The sequence below is a fragment of the Stigmatopora nigra genome, chromosome 6 (genome assembly GCF_051989575.1).
Source record: "Stigmatopora nigra isolate UIUO_SnigA chromosome 6, RoL_Snig_1.1, whole genome shotgun sequence".
In the NCBI taxonomy this organism is placed as follows: domain Eukaryota; kingdom Metazoa; phylum Chordata; class Actinopteri; order Syngnathiformes; family Syngnathidae; genus Stigmatopora; species Stigmatopora nigra.
In genome coordinates, this window is record NC_135513.1 from 5725680 (window position 1) to 5747285 (window position 21606).

A 21606-nucleotide genomic window follows, 5' to 3' on the forward strand; every position below is an offset into this window, starting at 1 on the left:
GGTAATAGACATATAAAATACGGAGAAAATGTATATGTTGACAGGTATGACATTATATTAAAATGTAGTGCAGTTTGGCAATACTGTAAATTACAACAAAAACTACACAACAGAGGTTGTTATACTGGTCATTTGTAGGGGTGTAACGATCCATTGATCTGAATCAATACTGTTGTCCAAAGAATCAATGTCATGTCATTGGTAATTTACACCCTTAATCATTTCGCCATCTTGGTCTATTATATGTTCAGGCATTTCACTCTATCATGTATTCTGGCCTAGCATTATTACATAAAAGAAGTACTCATTACACGTCTAAAAGTAGAATACCATGACTATGAAGTTAAAAGTTATACATGGCAAGGTATCACCGCTCACGTGTGGAGAAAGTGGTCCTCGTCAGACTTGTTTATCTAATGTGGCAGCCTTTTGTGCTGGACTTTTCTTAATTGCCTGCGATTGTCTGTTGTTCTCAGTGAATGCCTCCTGGACAATGATGGCATCCGGTGTAGCATAAGAACATGATCTAACCTTGTCTCTCGCACGTAGCTAGCTGCACACACTGAGGTTTCTCATCAAAGATGTTGCAAAGGTAGCATCTGAACATCAGTGCTGCCTGTGAAGGTTCAAAGAATTTCTCCTCACTGAACCTTTCTTTCAATCCACGGGGACCCAAGTAGTCTACCATTGTTGATGTGCTGCCTCCTAGAAGCATTCCCGAGGCCTTCACCCTGCAAGTTATTACTTTTTAAATTATCTTTCCCATGCTGTGCTTCCTGTGCTTCTGAGGACACTGTTGAAGTTTAAATCTTGAAGCCAACAATTTGCCTGCAATAACAGTAGACAATAATAAGTCTTTAAAAAGGGTGGAAAAAAAGCTTTTTCTATCTGTGTTAGAAATCTCTAGGCGTGTCCCTGTCAACTGTCAATCATACTACAGGCACTTGCTAGTATTGATGCTATTGAGATTATTATATTTCTTTGTCAATCTTGGTCGTTTGAACCATCCCAGCCAGAAGAGAATTCTAAAGGAGGAGACAGAATGTTTCTGACTGTTTCTCTCAGTCTGCAGTTGGTTCATACCGTATTTATCCTTTTAAAATGTATGAATGTGCATTGTTTTCTGCACATCTTTCAGAAGAAAAAATGTGATGTCTGAATTTTTATTACTATTTATCCTGAACTTAAGGAGACCATCAATGAAAATATAAAATATACTATAACTTTTAAATGAATAAAAAGTACAAATACACAACTAAACTGCAGGAATCTAATAAATGAAGGAGTCATTTTAAAATAGATAAGTGGCAGTTGGCATTCAAAGGGGCAATGATAACAAATTTAAATAAAATGCATAATTGAAAACTGAGTGAAATGCAAATTTTACATTTGTTTTGTAATTTTGAAGTTATTTTAACATTTATATTTTACTTTAAAACCCTATTTCTTAAGATGATATATAGCCCATTTTCTCTCATGATTTTCTCATGATTCATCAATCACTCTATTTCAAGGTTGCAGAATATATTTCTTTTTCATTGGAAGAAGAAAAGTTCATTTATATTTTGATATCTGAATGTTATCTTTGTGTGTATATCCTCCCAGGAAATCCAGCCACATCTGCATTTTGGCATCAAGGAAGACAACAACATGGAACCTGCCCCTCCTCTGCCCCCACGCACCAGCTTTGAGAAGACAATCACAGTTGTCCGGGGCAACCGTAGCCTTGGTATGTCCTCTGTCTTGCTAATGGTGATGGTATCTTGGTGTGTGTACATTGCAGGCATGGCTATAATGGGGATAATAGGCAGTGGTGATGATGATTGCCATGAAGAGTAATGGTGAAGTTTTGAGGTTTTTATATTGTATAGCATAGTATACTTGGGAGAAGACAATTAGTTGAATATTTTGGTTATTTGGGGACAGCAAAACAGCTAATTATTTATAGTTTATTTATAGTGACACACAAAACATACACACAAAATAAGTGGGCATCTTCGATATGGTTGGCTATCCTTTGGATTTTTTCAAACTCAGTTAGTATATAAACCGGTTCCAGCATTTAAACCGTTTTTGAATAGGTACTCTCTAAAAAAAGAGTACACACAAATTGTCAAAATCACCAGCCTTTAAGTTACAGTGCCAAATTATTTAAGTACTACTTTGAGCAAATCTTTTGAAGTAGAAATGCCAGTACCATGATACTATAAAATAAATAATAATAAATACATACAAAGTCAAAAAATAGTTTTTTTGTTAAGTATATAATTCCACATATATACTGTGACTCACCATGACCACATTGTATTCATATAATTTTTAATCCAAAATAAGGAGTAAGGGCATCCGACACGGCAAAAAAAAAATCCCAATTGCCATTTTATTGCAATTCTTTTCTTAGCTTATTTATTTCAGTTTATCTCCCAAGAAGTCATACATGGGAGGAGCGGGGGTTGCATTGAATATGAAGCATATAATTGCAGCACACATTTGAAATGTCCATGATCAATTCATCACCTAACAAGCAGCTGTCATCACTTATTTAAGATGCGAGAAGAGGATGTTTCAAATTTTTGAGATTTTACATTTGGTAAATTTCCCCATTGAAGCTTTTCCTAACCTGAATATTTTGTATTTAGAGATGTTTGTAAGTAGAGGTACCATGGTATATATATATTTATATATAATAGAGCAACTTTAGGGTTTGCGTATAGTGGCTCCTTTTATGATACAATACTTATTTATGTGATATATGCTGCAATTAGGAGACATTTACATAAGAACTTGTTACTTAGCATTGTCTTCTTAATAATTGTTGGAGAATAGGTGTACAATACAAATGTGCTTGACGTATATCTTGTATGGTGGCTTTGAGGGAATCGTTAAAGGTGATATTTTGATGGACACGAAATAACATCTTCCTCATTAAAGATGACAAAGTTCATTAATACTGATAGTTGTGTAAACCTAATTGTAATAGCGTTTGGTTGAAGCCACTCACAAGTAGTTACATTTAAACAGCAGTTTAATTTCCGGAGGTACAGCAATGATGTCCAAACTGTGTCAGTGTTTCACCTCATTGAGATTATGAAATCATTATCATGTAGTCATCTACTCGCCATGTCTTTTAAATGTCTCTTCTGTTTTGTCCTATCAGCTTTACTAGCTGTTCATTGTAATCCCATGCACTATGATTGTATTGTAATTTGAATGTAAAGAAATAAAATATTTATTTGATCAAAATAAGCAGTCATTTCTTTGACCAGCTTCAAATTATGTACGACCATAGTGTGGTGGATATGCCCTTCTTTAGACAGTTTGTGCCTTTCTGTTTGTGCATGTCATTTGCCCACTTTTGTAATCACCCTACTACACAAGAACGTGAAAGCCGCAGTCAAGTGTTTGTGCGAACCAGCATGTGTTACCCCTATGGTCACCTCTCACCTATGACCCCTGTTGGTGTGTGCGTCGGTGTTCTTGACGTAGAAAGCTAGGGTGATGTGGTGTGAGTGTCAAGCATGCGTAGCTGTGTTTGTGTGCTAATCTGCCTTGTGTCTGTCTTGATTATGCTTATTATGCCACTCTCATGTGTCTGTTTGGTCAACTGTCTGTCACTTTGGCATTTGTTGAAAGCTGCCTTAGTGTCCTATGGTCACCTGTGTGTGTGTGTGTGTTTGTTTGTGTGTCTTTGTGCACATGCGCATTGGCAGGGATGTCCGTGAGTGCAATCAAGGATGGCTCAGGCATACTGGTGCGCAGTGTAGCCCCAGAGGGTTCTGTCAGTCAAGATGGCAGACTCGGTGTAGGTGATGCAATCTTGGCAATCAACGGCGAAGGTACATCCAACTTGACCAATGCTATGGCCAGGTCAATGCTGCGTAGACACTCTGTCCTTGGGCCAGAGCTCAGGTATGACATTAATCACTTTCACAGAATTATCACCAAAATGTTTTACAGATGTCCATTGAATCAAATTAATTCAAGAGTACAGAATTAACAAAAAAATCATACTGGTATTTTATATATATATTTGTTTTCAGTATTTCAGGCTTATTTGTTACATATTTGCTGGCAATTGCAGGTTTTGTGCTTTTGATTGAAGATGTACCTCATCCCTATTGCACTGTTGCCCTGCAAAACACCCACTCACTCATTTCTTCTTTCCATTTCCCTTAAACACGCTTGCTTGTACACACACGTGCAGCCTTTCAACGGTCTAACCTCCCAAAACTCCTCTTTGCTGCTATGAGCAAAAATCTTTGAATAATTCATCTCTCATCTCACCTTGAACACCGCTCTTTGGAATAAAAGACCCATTTAAATAGCGACACTATAGATGCACATGGAAGTTCGGCACACATGCTCACACTGCCTCCTCCTGACAGCGCTGTAGAAAAACTTAGCTGGGACTGAAAGCAGATGAGTGTTTCAGTAAAGCAGGCGTACAAGGGTGAGGGGCTTGTCACTATAAAAAAAAAGTGCCTCTGTTGAGACAAGCCAGACTGTCCTCATGGCTCAGTCACAACCGTTTAGTAGCCACATATACAATCTGCCATCATGAGTGGAAGCAGGAATTTGGCTCATTTATCCAATCTGAACAGCATGTTTACTGGCAAAGGGGATGAAAATGGGGGGTAGCCTTTGATGTGTCCTTGACACTGGAGATAAATAACATTAAAACATGTTGGTACACACAACTAGTCAGTGTTATTATAATTATTACATAAAGTACACTATTACAATTCAGAGAGAAGGTAAAACTGCGAACAGCAAATTGTCATATCTGTAAAAGGCCTTTGCTCTAATGAAAACAAGGTAGTAGGATTTTTTTCTTGTTTTTCCACATGAAAACAAACATGACAGTGTCTTTTAACTCTCTTTCTAGTTGCAATCACATGTATTTTATGCACATAAGGAGATTTATTGTATGTTACTACTTGTGACTGTTTAATATTTCCATCTTATCCTTCACTCCTAGTATAAATTATGTGCCAGCAAATCGGATTAATGAGCACCGAACCCGACTTTGTTTGCCCCCATTGGCATGCATCCTCGAAGACTCACCATCCTCCCCTACGCCACCTTCCCCATCATCAGATCATTTAGTAGCCAGATACTCTTCCCAGTATAAGGCTCCTTGTCCAGATCTGGCCCCAGGCAAAACATACTCCCCATTAGAAGACACAGGCATAGTCTCTAGTGTGACTCCTGCTCCAGACCCGAGGTAATGTAAGCTCCACTGCTCCCTACCTATTATTCATGCTCACCTAATGCCGACCTAGTGCAAGATAAACCTGTCTCAGCTTTATAACTTTATTGGGCCACAAGGCTGCTGTTCTATCATGTATTGATATGTTTGCTGCAGAGAGACTATGAAATGTGCAGCTATACATTATGGCGAATGTAAATTCTATAATGTGTTCACCTTAGGAATTTATGAGTGTAACATATCACACATCTTTTTTTCCAGTATCCTCAGTCGCGCTAATGCTCTGAGTTATTATCTGATGCTTTAATTATCCCCTATTCATGAATATGCTGGTTGACAGTTTCAAATCCATATTTTTTTCCGTCCATCCTTTGTGACTGGTGTGCAGTGTAAGGTTTTCTCTCTCGCTCTCACTCTCTCGCTCTCGCTTTCTTGTTCTCTCTCACTCTCACTCTCTCGCTCTCGCTTTCTTGTTCTATCCCGCTCTCTCTCTTTCTCTGCTACACGCTCTCATTCCCTCTTACTTTCTCTGTCCTGCATGTTGAATCTCTTGAGTTATATTTAGCTGTTCGCTTATGGATCTCATTGCTGACTGTCAGCGAAAATGAATTGTTTCGCTTCTGTCTGTCCCTGCTTTCACTGTCTCCCTGACTCGTCCTCTCTCTCCATCAGACACCCACACCACCTTACCACCCCTTCCTCGTTCCAATTTTTCTCTGCAGCCTCAGCCTTCTTTCAATACTTTGTTCCTACACTTTTTCGATCTGTTTTTTGGGGCTTACTTTCTGTGGCCTCCTTTCTCCCCGTTTCCCCTCTCCTTCCAGATTTTAACCTGTCCAAAACCTTCTCTCATTTGCATTGCCCTCTTTTTGGTTTTTATTGGAACTATCGCCTTCAATGTAAGCAAACTGGTTTGCAAATAGCAACACTATTACTCACCTCAAAACAGCCCTGCACCATTAAATAAATCTAGGGGGGAAAAATCGGTTTCACAGCCGAATAAACTACCTCGTTGTGACCTTGCTGGCTGAAAATTGAATCTAAAATGCACTTCCCATCAAAGTACTGAGTTAATTCAACAGTGCCATTGTTTTACATATTTTTTCTACATGAATTCTTAATTATCACGTAACAATGACCGTTGGTATTGATGTGAGAATACATCAAATCAACCAAATTTGGAAATAGGACTGTTGAGCGATTATTAAACTTGAATTAATCTATTCATTAAGATTAAAAATTAATTAGTTTCGATATGTTCTGAGGGTTTGGTAAAATTATATGTAATTAATTAACTTTTGAGCACATAAAACTACCAGTGTGTTTTCTTCTCAGTCCTCAGATACCAAAAATTAACAAAAAAGCAGAGGAAGAACCAGATGATGGAGAGGAAAAAAAGGAAAATGGTGTTGAAAGTCAAATGCTGGTAAAGTTGGATGGAAACGAGGCAGAAGATCTATACTCTCGCATTCCTGTTAGTTGGGATCAGCCTAGAAGGTCAGTGAATCTGTAAGGCATCTTCTCGCTAGCATGCATTCTGAAGCCATTTTATTGTATTTCTTTGAGTATTTTTATTTTGATATAATCATCCCTCATGCCTTCGTCCATTGGCATCCCTGGGTTATGTTCAAAGCACACTGCAGACTAAACACATCTCACGCTCTTATAGTATTTATGAATGCAACCCACTTGGATAAATCACATAAGCTGCACTGTATGCAAAGAGACGCTTTGTGAGTCTCGTCTCGGCAGGTATAACATTCTATTGTTTTGACTTAATCTGTAAGACTCACTCAAAGGCAGCGAATACAGCATGCTCAAGGAAAGGAAATAAATAGAGCTGGATTAATTTTCTCTCCTATGAATATTTACTGTACAGCTTCAAGCCAAGCAGGCCTCCACGAGGAAGGAAGGAGAAATTTATTCAAAGCATTTCCACATATGCAGCATTTATTTTATTTTTACTACCGTCTTTTCAAGGTTTGAAAAGTGCTTCAGTGTTTTATCAAGTCCTTAAAAGGGATTTAAATTAATGTTTGCCAAAAACATGACCTCTGGTTTCCTCAAGCATTTACAACGATAATAGCACAACAACAGGGAACTTTACAGTAATTGTTCTTGTTTCATATGAGTAATATTCATTTAAACAACTAAATTTCTATTATACATCATCGGTAAGAATATGAAATGTGTGTTTTCTTCTTAAAAGCACAACATATCCTCAATTTTGATCCATGTCCCACATCTCAGGCCTCACGTTTCATGCTCTGCCAACTTGTAACAGAGGGAGCATCTTTACGGAGCTCCTCTGTTTTAATTTATTTATCAATGAATCAAATGCAATGCTAATTCTTGATTGTGGGTCCACATTTGTGAGTGTTGGCTGTTTTCCCTGTTTACAACTCCATCGCAATTTCCGGTTTGACAAGGAGTCGGCAGCACTTGCCATACACACAATTTTGAGTGAAAAATTGTTGGTATGCTCTATGTGCTGTCATCACTAAGACAGGCTAAGTTCAAGCCAAGGATGAGGAAAGAAATGAAAGGATGAGGCTCCTAGATGTCCTTGTATGGTTTGCTGCTTTTAATGAGCAATCTTTTACAAGCTTTCACTGTGTGGAGGTTTTACCATCATCAAATAGTGTGCGTGTGTGGATTCGAGGCAATTTGGTTCTCTGCATTACGTCAAGGATGGAAAATAGGTGGGTGCATAGGGTATGTCTGCTCCCGGGCACCGACTCTAGGGGGGCTAGTTTTAGGGCATGAATGGGGGTATGGTTGGTTGAGGAGACTATAAAACGAACGTAAGATGATGTGCTGAGCAATCATTATGTGTTTCAGTTTTAAAGTATCTCGGTTAGCACCACCAGTGTTGCCCCTGGTATGTACGTATGTCTGTAAGGACCCTACATTTTTTTTTCACCACTGCATTATGTGCATTCTTCTTCATGTGGAAAAGCGCATTCACTGTGTGAGTGCATTGCTAGCACAGCAATATTCTCTTAGTGGATTTATCATAATGCAATAATTGTATTTATGAGCTGTGTGTGTCTACTGTGTTGTAGTGTGCAGATTACCCGAGCTCCAGGGCAGTCCCTGGGTATTGGCATTATGGGAGGCAAAGGAATGGGCCAAAGATTAACTGGTGGAGAGATAATGAGGGGCATCTTCATCAAGCACATCAGCTCTGATAGCCCGGCAGCACAAAACAGCAACCTCCAAGTTGGGGACAGAATTTTGGAGGTATGTTTGGAAATATTTAAAAGTGAAGAGTTTTTGTTGTTGTAGTTTTTATGTCTAAATATATGCAATTTGATATTCTAAAGTGTGCCGCTACAATAAGGTTAGATTAGGAACATTGCCTACTGATAAGGGTGGGACTGTAACACTTGAAAAACACAAATGATTTAAATTAAATGGGCTAACTGTAATTGTTGATGGAGGTTTGTGGTGTGGACCTGAGTGATGCCAGTCATGAGCAAGCGGTGGAGGCTATTCGAAGGGCAGGAGACTGTGTGGACCTGCTGGTTGAGTCCAGGCAGATGCAAGCACAGGTAGAGTGCAGTTAAAGTTAACAACAAACTACCATACTGCTTGCTTCATCATGATGTATTGTTTAGGCATTTAGCACACCAGGCATGCATCACATTGTCACAACGTAGCACCCCCTGAGGCTGCAGAAGATTCATTTATCATGTGTTTGTAGCCCATTAATTCATTTGTATCTTATTCATCTTAAACCAAGAACTGGATTTCTGCCATTGATGCCACTGCACATCCAAGCCATTTTGACTGTGAGATGCTTGGACACATCATACACAGCTAGTTCTTCCAGTTGAAATTAATTGGACTATCATTGTCCATAGCAGGCAATGAGTTAATCACAGTATGTCACATGTCATGGTTTTAATTACATGTATCAACAGTATTTGCTTTTTCCACCCAACCAACCTCCATTTCTTAAGCATTCATCCATTCATCCGATATACAGTAACCATGCTTGTGTTGTATTTTTCCAAAGTCTCCTTTATTTCCCGACCATGAAGGACAACTTCCAACAATGCCATGCAACTCATACAACAGCCAGGTAAAAACTCCCTATTGTCGACACTGTGATATTTGGAATTTTTTTGGTAAAAAGTCAGGAAATAGCACTTTTCAAGTCTTTTTAAAATCATCGACTATAACTTTTTAAGGTAGCTGTGATGTAATGTTTGTCCTCCTACACTTCTGTTGGGCGGCGGCATGTTGAGACTGCTATATATCTTGATGAGTCATCTACTCCTACATGGCATTTCTGACAAATGAGAATGCTTTGGAGCATTTTTTTTATGTTGATGCATTTAGAGCTTGCCTCTATGTCTCTCCTGACATGATCATAGGAAATGCAGCATCTCCCTGGTCTCTTCCTTAGTATCTCCCATACAAACCCATTCACTCCTACTCCATTTAAGGTTAGTATCTCATTTTGTGTGTTTATTGTCGAGGATAAACAGGTTATTAAATAAAAGCAGGCCTTTATTAGCATCTCCGACAAGCCAGTTACCCCTAATTTTTAATTAACATACATTTTTGTGGCTGGGGCCCTTGGTGTTCAAAGTCCTCATCTTGTTTGTTTGAAACCTTTGTTTTCACTCTTTGATGGAGATTCAAAACTCGCCAAACTAAGCACCGTGGTCTTTTGAAGTAAGTTTGGATGCATTTCTAAACGGTGTTCAAAAGTGATGCGTGATTTGGTCATCTTTCATGTTATTTATAGCCCTCATAAAAATAACACACTTAATGCATCCTGGGCATCAGTTTTTCTCCCCGAAGCATGCCAAAAAGCCTCAGGGGTAGTCCAACGCATGCCTCAAGGATTCCCTGAGGCATATGCAACCTCCCGTTTAATAATGCAAAACTTTTCCCAAGGTTCCTCAGCAGGCTTGCAGTAGAACAGGTCAACGCAGCCCCGTGACTATCAAGGCACCAAAGACTGCATCTGGTGATGATCAGGAAAACACTGGCAGAAGTAAGCATACCTTGCAAAAAAAAAACATTGTTTTAAAGATGCACATAATAAGAATGTAACACAGTAATTTACAACAAAAGTGTAAAAGGATTCATGTAGCATCTCCTTTTTTAATATCATTGCGTCTATCTCCCCAAGTACAAAACCATGGTGTGAGTCAAACTGTGTAAATTCCCCTCATCAAACATTATAAAGCCTCAATAAAATCACAAATAAATGACTGTCTATCCTTGGGTCTTGCATGTGATTTTAATGAAGTACTTCACGCATAAACACATGCATATCTTTCACACACAATCTACACACATTTGTCATCCTTGATATGCTCATTATGCATTGAACACAGTCATCTTTCAGCATTCTGACAGCACGTCTGACATCATCCCCTCCAGACAAATTGCTGCAACACACACACCTACACAAGCACCTCTGGAGTGTGCCGCTTTAGCTCCACATGAAGTGTCACTCATTACCTCCAGTGTGCTATACTTTTTGAGGTTCACCATCGTCAACTCTATTCTTTGTCTAACAATCTCATTTTTTGTTAACACCTTCTCTCCACTCTACAGAAAAGATGCTTCAGCGTTATGGCAGCCTGTCAGGAAAGCTCCATATGATTGAGTTGGAAAAGTGCTCAGCAGAACACAGTTTGGGAATCCGTCTTGCAGGCAATAAGGACGGTACCAGGGCACGAATGAGTGTCTATGTGGCAGCCATAGATCCTCAAGGAACTGCTGGCTTAGATGGCCGAATACAAGTGGGGGATGAACTACTGGAGGTATGCAGGACAGACGTGAAGGATAGTAGCACAAATTAGTGTAACATTTTACGTGGAACCATTCAGATTGATGGTCAAAATATTTTTGTTTCTTTTGTCTCTTGGGAGAATTCTGCCATGCTCACATTTACATCCTAATGTATTGAGTTTGTAAAAGATATGCTGACATTTTGTGAGAGAAGTTGAAACTATAAAGTATCGTGAATCATATCAACATATTTTATGTAATCCTACACAAATTTGTTTGGCCTTAAAATGAGCTTTGGTACAGCTTTCAAAGATAAGCTCAAAATGGAAGTTACTATCTTGAAGTGATTGTTGTGCAAATAGAAATTCTTGCTGTGATTGATGGAAGAAGACAGTTGGTAAGAGATTATAAAAAAAAATAATAATAATATGAAACATTAGAAGGAGATGACAGATATCAGATTCATCACATGATGTATTGAGTGAAGTACACAACGTGTTTCTGTTTATAGATCAATGGCCAAATTTTGTATGGACGCAGTCACCAGAATGCCTCCACCATCATTGACAACGCTCCTTCAGAAGTCAAGATTATTCTCATCAGGTGACACCCTAAACACTTTTCAGAACTATAAATTTAAAGTACCAGATTAAATTGTATGTTACTTTCTACAGAAATAAAACAGCGATGGAATTGTCCCATAGCTGCACCACAATGGACAGAGATGACATTTGTAGCAGACAGACGGACTCTAGAGTTTATAAAGAAATGGCCATGGATGAAAAGAATGTCATCCCATTGCAGGCATGTTGACTTTAGCCTTGTTCTAATTTTAGGGGGGGTTAAATATATCTATATTTTTTTTATGTCGCACTGTAAGTCACATTTTTGGAGGAGCAATTCGTTATATCTTATCAGAAAGCAAACACAACCACACATTAAAGTAACAAGAAAAAATGGAGAACAACAGTCTAAATAGCCATCTGTTAACAAAGAGCCTTTGTCCTTTGTTTTTCGTTTTTTTTTATTATTATTTTTTTGAGATGAATTCACTGTTCTACTTCACATTTCTTCTTGATAAAAGCTTGTGTTCTGGGATGCGCTTGTGAATTATAAACGATATGCTGATCTTGGTAGTCAGTAGTAACGCATTCTCCTCATAGTTTAGATGAATTACCTATTATGAAATCTCATAGCCAAGGAGTTAATTTGCCTAGCTCTGCATATTTGGACATTTTAGGCAGCTCGTATGTGGTTATAAAATTTTATATTTGCTCATTCTTAAAAGTCCGATTTTGTGAACTTTTGATCAAGTATAATCATGGCAATAAAATGGCTCTTTAAATAGCACATGACCATGATCCAGCACCCACTAAATTGGGACTTTCAGCACTAACTAAATCCAACAATCAGTAAAGGAGGTGGCAGAAGTGAGAATGTTGACATTCTCTTTAGGAGTGAGCAGGTTGGGTGGGATTAGAAATAAGATACCTCAAGAGATAGCCTAAATTAGATGTTTTTGGAACTAAAATACTTCGCAGACTTTCAATGTTTGGAGGAATTTGAAAAAAGAAATAGCGAGTACATTGGCAGAAGAATGATGAAAATCGAGCTGCCAGGCAAGAGAGTTTTAGGAAGACCTTAGAGAACGGAGAAAGAGAGCATTTGATGCTTTGTTGTTGTTGTTGTTATTTTAATTAAGGATGGTACCCACAATTCCATTCAAATTGAGGCACCATGAAAATATCAATAAAAATCAAATTGAAGTTGAAAGTAAGCCTTTTTCTGTTCCAGAGTCTTTCTCTCACAAATGAAGAAAGATTCACAAGGACACAATAATCATGTTAGGGAGAAACTTTTGATGCCAGATCCATATTTTATCTTACTATGGGGTATGCCAGTACAATAGAATAAAAAAGGACACTCGAGTGCATTTTTGAATTGCAAAGGTTTTTATGGTGAATGTACTCTTTTTACTCGGAAATGCATCACTTTGACCTTGATTTTATTGTTTCCATGCTCTACCCATTATTTCATCATAAACTAATTAGCTTTCATATTGTGCCTGAGGCTCAAACCTTTGAGGTATTTGTCCAGAGGGTTTTTTGAATTCTAATCTCTATCCTCTATGACATAAATTCCCATAAATGTTCCTTGTCTTTACTGTTTAACTCTGTTCACAGGGAGTGGACGAAGACGGTCTCATAGCAGTAAATGGCGAGGCTGGTTCCCAAACAAGTGTGGAGAAGGTGGAAAGCTTGCTTCATTTGATGATTTGATCGAGTTTGTTTAATTATTGAATGCTTAATCTTCTCCTAGGTTCGTGTTAGCTGCCCTGGGGCTACCTCACCTACTTCATCTCGCTTGACAAAGTCTAATTATGCAGCATCACCACTTTCGGACTTTTCCATCTCTTCAGCCCTTTCTCCTAAGGAGCATTGTGATTGGTTGATATCCACCTCTGAATCTGACTCATTCAAATCTCCTGTTGTGGCTGGAAAAGAAAGCACCATAGAGATTTTTAAAGGAAAAGTAGGTCTGGGTCTCAGTATTGTCGGAGGCTGTGACACTCTTCTGGTGAGGATGTTGATTAATAATTAAATGATCTTTTTTCCTTGCTTTGTAGAGACAATCACATCCAATTAAAAGTATTATGTATATTTTCTAATTGTATCCACTAGGGATCAGTAATAATTCATGAGGTGAATGATGGAGGAGCAGCCCAGAGAGATGGCAGACTGCAAGCTGGAGACCAGATATTTGAGGTACAATATTGACCAATTATGTTTTATAGTCAGGTTAAGTAACAAACTTGTGCCTTGAATTGAAATGTCCTGCTGCTCATCCAAATCTGTTTGGGTTTTTGTTCATTTCCTCACTGCCATGCATAGTGCACAGATGACTTATATAAAAAAAATACACAAAATTTAGTCTGTTTTCTTATTTTTATACCCTTTACATTATTGATTTCATTTATTAATGTAATTAGTATCATCATATAACAAGTCACTATTCTGGTCCAGTAACCATCATGAATTTTTTCTTCTATGCACAATGCACTATGGCAAGAATTCAAGAAAAAAAATATGATTAAGTCAATGTGCTATACTGTATTGATAAATCCACTTTCTTTAAAAGGTTTAAGCAAACTTTTGCAATTGACTCTAGTTGAAAATGGAAAAACAGACAGATTTGTCCCTGCTCTAGTTTAATAGTTTATGGTTTCTTTTTGTTTAAAGTGTGAAAACTCAAAGTCTTTTGAGTTAAATGCATTTGGAAATATAGCTTTTCAATTGCGTAGAGGCATACAATGTGCTTGTCTTAGTTTCTTTTTGATGCTTACCAAGTGTTTGATTACGATATGTTTGCATGGCATATGCAATGAGATGTCTTAGGATTCCACGGTGCCATCATCCATTTGTAATGTCTCCCCTATTGCCTTAGGTCAACGGTATCGACCTGAGGCAGGCCACTCACGATGAGGCCATTAGTGTGCTGAGACTCACCACCCAACGTGTTCAGCTGCGTGTATTCAGGCATCAGGTGGCCTACAGGGAGGAGGACCTATGGGATGTTTTCAGTCTTGTCCTGAGGCCCCATCCTGTAAAAGGCCTGGGGTTTACCACTGTAGGTAAAAGGTATGCTTATCAGTATCACACTGCTGTATTTATTCTAACAAAGTACCGTATTTGTATCTGATCGATCATAAATAAGACATTTAGAATTTCTACCACGTCAAGTCAATACTGTTATAAAAATAGTTGCAGTATAAAGAAGACTGACTCTAGTATTTGAATCTATTTTTTATGCATTTGTTGGTACATTATACATATAGTGAGATTTAGTGGGATATGTTGTGGTCCTTTAGTTCAAATGGTAGCCTTGTGGTGTTTGGCTTTTATCTTGTTTGAAATGGCATTGAGGTCATTGATCCATGAAGATTGGTGAAGGAAGTTTTCATGTTGATGCTTTCGGATGATGGATGAGTTTTTCTTCCCATTTATGAGTTGCCCAATTATGTCGTGTGTGATCTGATGAATGATGTCTCCGACCTCAGAACTGTATTGATAAATGTTCCTTCATGTGGAACTGATACTGATCCATGTCTTCACTGTGTAGTCTAACTGATTTTCTATTGCACTTCTACTGTCATCTTCCCTTACCATTTCTAGTCCCACTTATAAAATTCAATGCTATCTTAAAATTAACAGTAAAACCGATACAATGTGGATCATCAGGAAATGTTGGATGCGGTAATTGCTGGAAACAAAACGGAGTAGAGAGAATCATTGTTTGTGTGGTATTAGTTTAAGAAAGCTCTTTGTCTGTTATTAACTGGAAGATCAAATCATATGTTATGCCCACTGAAAAATCAGATATTCGATTACTACAATCACTATTTAATTTTAATGATAACTTCTTTAAATTAACCTCACTACATTGAATCTGAGTAGTCTTTGTATAGGCATGTGGGCTGTGTAGGTCAGCCTAACCATGTGATATAGTGAGGATATGTTCTGACTGTTCTGGTATGTATATGGTCCTAATAAAATTACACAGTTGCAATAACCTGTAATAACCATAGCAGTGGGAGGAGTAGGTCACAGTCACACTGCATATCTAGCTACTGACAAATTATTCTTCATGACTGATGTTTTTTTTATTTTTTTTATGATGTTCCAGTTACCATAGACAAGATGTTATGGAAAACAGCCTGCTTTCTGCTCTCATCATGTATTCTGTTGCCATGCGACTGACACTGCTTTGACCTCTGTTTGCTTCCAACAGTAATGACACCGGAATCTTTGTGTCAGATATCATCAAAGGAGGCGTAGCGGATTTGGATGGCAGCTTGGTGCTAGGTGATCAGATTCTGTCAATCAACGGAGAAGACGTCCGTGCAGAATCGCAAGAGCTTGCAGAGGGGCTTCTGCAGGTCAGGGAGATTTAAAGACTATATATAATACTTTTCTTAACCCAAGTTAGTATCGTTTTTCCTCATTTAAAGTCACCATGTGCACCTGAGTATGTTCCCAAAACTTCAAGAATTTAAAATCGACTCTCCTTCTTTGCTGGGTTAATGGCATTGAAAAATTACCAGTTCCCTGGCCCCCACTCACCGGATTAAATGATTTACATACATATTGGACCAATCAGGTTGTCACTAGGCAAAAGAATAATATACCAGCTACCCAGTCACAAGTAGTGACTTGGCATGGTATCACCTTATACCTACTGAAAGGGGGTATTTATCAAAGAAATCAAACATACCCGTGTTTTTTTTTTCTTTTTCTGGTCAAATGCTAGATAAATCTCCAGAAACATGTAAAACCTTGTTGACAAAGCTTCCTCCATCATAGATAAAAAATCAATCCATGTCCACCGCAGCCTCTTCTGCAGCAGTTACATGTATTGCCGACCATGGTTGAAAATGCCATATATTTTGTTTTAATTGTTTGAGAAACATAATGTTGGGTATTTGAACCTGTGCAATGTCAAAAACAATACTTTTGTCATATTAACCATTTTTATACATCAGAAATGCATTGGTGTGTTTCACCTGGACGTGGCCCGATTTAAAGCAGCTCTGCATTACCAAGAACATAAACAGGTAAACTGTTTACAAGACCAATTGCTTATTTCATCCCTCATGTTTGTTGTCATAAGATTGTATACATGTTTTAATTCATTTGATATTTGTTGTACAGTTTATTTTAACAATGTTAATTTGTGAATGTAGGAATACTTTAAGTTGTGTTTTATCCAGAGCGAAGACTCCAAGTCTTCCACCTTGGCACCTTCAAGCGAATCCAAAGCTTCTGTGGCCCAGCAGAGGGAGACAGAACATAGAAGAGGGAGTTGCAGTGAGTATAGTCTGATTCACCATCTTAAATTACAATACAAATACCTGTATAGTAACACAGGTTTAAAAAAAAAAAGTAAGATGATAACCTCAGCTCACTTTTCTCCACTTTTCTCTTGACTCCAACAGCATTTGAAGACAACCCTGACCATAGAAAAGTCATTATTCAAAAGGTTAGCCTCTCCATTTGATACTGATGATATTTGCTTGTGCTCCATAGTGTGGAGCAGAATCAAATGGAAACATAGGTATCTGGAAAACTAAGTTTGTTTAATGAATTGAGTCTATTATCAGATACCTAATGTGTGTGCATTGTGTGTCGCATTATCGCAGAGTCCACGTGACTCTCTAGGTATCACTTTAGCAGGAGGAGTGGGCAGTCCCCATGGCAACGTACCTCTTTTTATTGCAGCCATGGATACCAGTGGATCAGCTGCCAAAACACAGCAATTAAAGGTGTGTGTGTGCGTACACTTGTGTGCGTGTTAATTACTAAGTAATGGCGACAGACATCTGTCACTGCCGTCTACTTGGAGCGTCTCATCTGCCATCTTTCTTTTGCACAAGAGATCCTATCCTTGCATATTTATATGATTATTAACCAATTTTCAAACAACACTTAAATGTATCTAAATTTGACCTTTTTTAATATAAAGAATTGTTTAACAATCTTAAAACTTCATGTCTCTGAAAACAAGAGTTTGGCACACTTATTTTATTTACTATGTCTCCAACAGCCAGGCGACAGAATTCTCAGTATAAATGACGTATCAATGGAGGGAATGAATCACATCCAGGCTGGAGCCTTACTTAAGAATGCCATTGCTGCTGTCACACTGCAGGTAATTTTATTGTTTGTCTAGTCCATATCAAAACATGTAAATTTCTAAAATAACAAGAGTCAATTTCTAAAAAGATGAGCCCTGAATAATATTGTGGGAAGAAAAATGCGGTTTTGGTATTTTATCTTTTTTGTCAGACACCCTAATTCAGGTATCAGGATCAGAACCTACCTTACCATTCATTTTCAGGCTCAAGTCCATCAGATTTGTTGTGCCTTTTTATCAAATATAGAAAGATGAATGAATTGATACTTCCCTAATGGTAAATGCGCCAAAATAAATACATATCCACAGACAAATATAAACCAAACAATCTCTAGTGTGTTAATAAAAGCTGAAGCCTGTGATGAAGAGCATGTATGCCCCCTACTGGCTTACACTTAACCTACAAGCAAAAATGAGTGGGCATTTAATTCATAATTATTCATTCATTCATTCATTTTCCATTCCACTTATCCTCACAAGAATTGCAGAGGTGCAACCCTCACGCGGGAAGGTCGGACTCACTGGGGATTGAACCTCTGATTTTAGAAATGTGATATGCTAAAAAGTCCCTTATTGCATGATTAAGAAAAAAATCTTTGACCCCTTAGAATATACCTGCCACATTTCATTCTGATTTCCACAAAGAAAAGAGGGATGGATATAAAATTATAGTGTACACGCAACAATAATAACAACATTAGTGGTGACTTTACAGGCCTCCGCCCTATAATGATAGTAATACATATTACACTGTGTAACACAAGTAGCCACTAATCAACCCCCTAATGGAAGTAAATAAATGGGCCACAATAATTAAACAGTTTTGATTGCTGGACAAAAGGACTTCCTAAAGGCTTTGTTCTGTGTTTTTAGTGTATAAAGGCGAGCTGGCTGCAGTTTCCTTGCTAAACAAGTTTTTTTTGTGTGTTTTTCTATTTTGATCTTTTAATGACATATATGTAATAGACTTTGACACTTAACAGGGAATAACAGGGCACCATAATTGTTATCCTATAATTATATTTTCCTTTTTATCTTGTTTAGGCCCCTGAAAAGTTGGTGGCCAAAGTTCTGAAGCATTGCTGAATTATACAAACAACTCTTTTGTGTTCATATCATAGGTCGCTGCAGGATGCAGCACTCATGAGCAACCATCAGGCCAGCCTTGTGGTCTATCACGGTGTCACAGCAGCCTCTGGTAGGGAGCTTTAACTCTTTCACTGCCTTTGCCAGATATAGAGTTCAAATCTATTTGCACTTGAGTGGCTGGTTTTAACATCACATGAACACTTCATCTATGAAATAGCTTTCAAGCATTTACAACAGCAGGAATCTTTTTTGTAATGTTGTAAGTGGTAATATGGAGTCACTGTGTGGCTAATGTAAAACTGCTTATTTTTAAAACAGATCTGGTTTATCTATCAGCATCAATGGAACGCAATTTGTAATAGTTGAAACTATAGTAGTACTCCAATCATTGAGTAGTATGTGTTTTGTAGTGAATAGATTACATGCACAATTTTTTGGATATGATATGAAGTATAATGCAAAATGTTTTACATTTTATTCTATGCCCCCAGCACTCGCACATATAAGACTGTCAGTTTGGATAGAACTTCTTTGGGCCTGGGCTTCAGCATTGTTGGAGGCTTTGGAAGCCCACATGGAGACCTCCCAATTTATATCAAAACTATCTTTAACAAGGTCAGACACAGTCCACATAGATACAACATAGTCATATATTCACATTGTAATTAATACATTGTATTTTCTTTTATTGTTTCTTTCTTTATATGTCAGTCCTTATACACCCTAAGGCTTATTCTTGTGCTTTCCAGGGAGCAGCCATTGAGGATGGGACATTAAAACGTGGAGATCAAATCATCGCAGTGAATGGACACTGTCTGGAGGGGGTGACACATGCTGAAGCTGTGGACCTCCTTAAAAAGACAAAAGGAACTGTGGTTCTCACTGTTCTCTCCTGATATTGAAAAGGTACCCATAATTCATGCAGAACATGAAAATAATGCTTAAATGTTCTTGAGTGACTAAGAGTCACATAAGTTTGATATGACGTCCAACATAACATGTTCAAGCTCACTAAATGTGATTCTCCTCAACCAGAATCATGCCAAGTGCTATTGCCAATATTTTGTATGGCATCACGGAAGAAAAGTTATTTGATAGGAATATTTATGTAAATATGTGTCATTTCACATCATTGAATGGATCCTCGGGAACACTAACATCTCTGGTGTTACTAAAGTTGACTGTGAAATGTGTTAAATAGCTTATTATATTTGTCTAATGGTCTATTGTGTAATTTGGATTCTTAAAAAAACTCACCCTTGTTGAGCTGGTAATTCCTTATTATGGAACTTGATTTGTATTGTTATTTTATGTAAGTCATGGTAATTTCTGAATGGAATAGACACTGAACAACAAATTATTCTATGGTGTTCTTATTAAATGGCTATTTGTTAGTCCCTTGACAATGTAGATTTTAATTTATCAGTTGACACGCATGTAGATAGACTCACAAAACTGCATTTTTTTAGGTTAAAGGTCTCTAATGCTAAAATGCAAACTATTCCCAACTTATTTGCCGTAAAGCAAATATTCATCCAAACTCTGTACCAAAACTTTTTAGGCAAACAGACCACTTCAAAATATTTTTTTCTTCCAAAAAAAAACAAAGTTACACGTTGTCCAGAACACTTCAGTTATGAAGAGGGCTGTGTTTTCAGATATTCTATTCATTTGAATGTTGGGCCTCTTCTTTGTTAAGTCAGACAGCCTTTTAAGTAGCAGAATAGAAGCAGCCTCAACTTTAACCGCAAGTGGGAGAAATGGGGAGAAGAAAAAAAAGTAAACCCTGGCTATTTTTTTTTTAATCACACAGAACTTTGCGTTTAATTACGAAACTTGACGGTGACAACTTGACATGCAATCCATTTGCACACAAATGTCTCATTTAAGAAGTAGGATGCACTGAGGGAGAGATCCTGTCTGGAGCGCTCTGCATTCATCAACACCATCTGCTCGCCTTGGCAGTTTTATTGAAAGGCAGCCTGCTTCATCCCTCTCCACATGAACAATTGACTGTGAACAGCCTTTAAAGTAAATGAATTCCAGCATGCTTTATGAATTTAAAAGTGGTATTATTTGCTGAATTAGGATTACTCTCAAAGCCAAAAGTGGGACAGAATACATATTCTGTGTGTGTGTGTGTGTGTCAGAAGTCTTGCATGCATTGTTCTATCATGTGCAAGCTCTACTCAATTTTTAGCCGACCGCTTATGAGTGAGAGTCCATCAGAAAACAAACAACAGATTGAATCAATGTCTTTTAAGCCTCATGATGTGTCAGTTTTCCAGAAATTGTCTGCTGCCCTGCTGTCACAATGCAGCAGGTTTTCTCCAATGCAAGTGAAACGTTCCTAAGAGAGCTCACTTGTTATGCAAGGCACCCATGAGCCTCACTCAGGTAGATGCATGAGGTCAGCCAATGGACTTGAGCTCATTTGACTGTCACATCTGTAACATCAATGCGATCAATGGTGAGGGCAGTTAAGTAAAGTCTGTGGCTGTTATATACAAGTGCAATGAACTGTCATCAGAAAAGTAGGGCCATTTTTAAAAATATAGCATATTTTTTTGCTTAGGTTTTATTGTCCTTTTTTTAAAAGATACCGTAAATTCTTGTTTGCACCACAAGACTTAAAGCAACTCTTATTTGTAGAGAAAATGAATAGAGACAAAGGCATCTTTGTCAGATTGTTGTATAACCTGAGGTATGAGATTTTAACAGGAAAATTCACACATGATGCTTGAATAACTTTATTTGATTGTAAAGATCTACACATCATGCTTTGATTTTGCAGGCTGTGCATGAGAGCATTACATCTGACTGGCCTAGAGTCAGTTTGCACAGCAACCTATTTGCCAACC

General features: G+C 37.9%; 1 protein-coding gene across 7 annotated transcripts in view; it reads left to right on the forward strand.

Moving 5' to 3' along the window:
• LOC144198011 (multiple PDZ domain protein) overlaps positions 1–20105 on the forward strand; it is a 34075-nt gene extending 13970 nt beyond the window's left edge. For 4 of the 7 annotated variants that reach the window (XM_077718792.1, XM_077718791.1, XM_077718796.1 and 1 more), the window contains 25 exons: positions 1606–1729; positions 3711–3909; positions 4979–5224; positions 6545–6706; positions 8275–8452; positions 8653–8763; positions 9231–9296; positions 9592–9663; positions 10121–10220; positions 10790–10998; positions 11478–11569; positions 11641–11774; positions 13154–13215; positions 13286–13543; positions 13648–13731; positions 14411–14604; positions 15755–15902; positions 16506–16577; positions 16707–16830; positions 16959–17002; positions 17163–17285; positions 17567–17671; positions 18778–18854; positions 19237–19360; positions 19495–20105. In XM_077718792.1, coding sequence (XP_077574918.1) covers positions 1606–1729; positions 3711–3909; positions 4979–5224; positions 6545–6706; positions 8275–8452; positions 8653–8763; positions 9231–9296; positions 9592–9663; positions 10121–10220; positions 10790–10998; positions 11478–11569; positions 11641–11774; positions 13154–13215; positions 13286–13543; positions 13648–13731; positions 14411–14604; positions 15755–15902; positions 16506–16577; positions 16707–16830; positions 16959–17002; positions 17163–17285; positions 17567–17671; positions 18778–18854; positions 19237–19360; positions 19495–19641 — 3255 coding nt within the window. In that variant the 3' untranslated portion in view covers positions 19642–20105. The remainder of the gene's footprint in view (positions 1–1605; positions 1730–3710; positions 3910–4978; positions 5225–6544; positions 6707–8274; positions 8453–8652; positions 8764–9230; positions 9297–9591; positions 9664–10120; positions 10221–10789; positions 10999–11477; positions 11570–11640; positions 11775–13153; positions 13216–13285; positions 13544–13647; positions 13732–14410; positions 14605–15754; positions 15903–16505; positions 16578–16706; positions 16831–16958; positions 17003–17162; positions 17286–17566; positions 17672–18777; positions 18855–19236; positions 19361–19494) is intronic. The other 3 variants (XM_077718794.1, XM_077718795.1, XM_077718797.1) reach the window with 3 other exon arrangements.
• The last annotated feature ends 1501 nt before the right edge of the window (positions 20106–21606 follow it).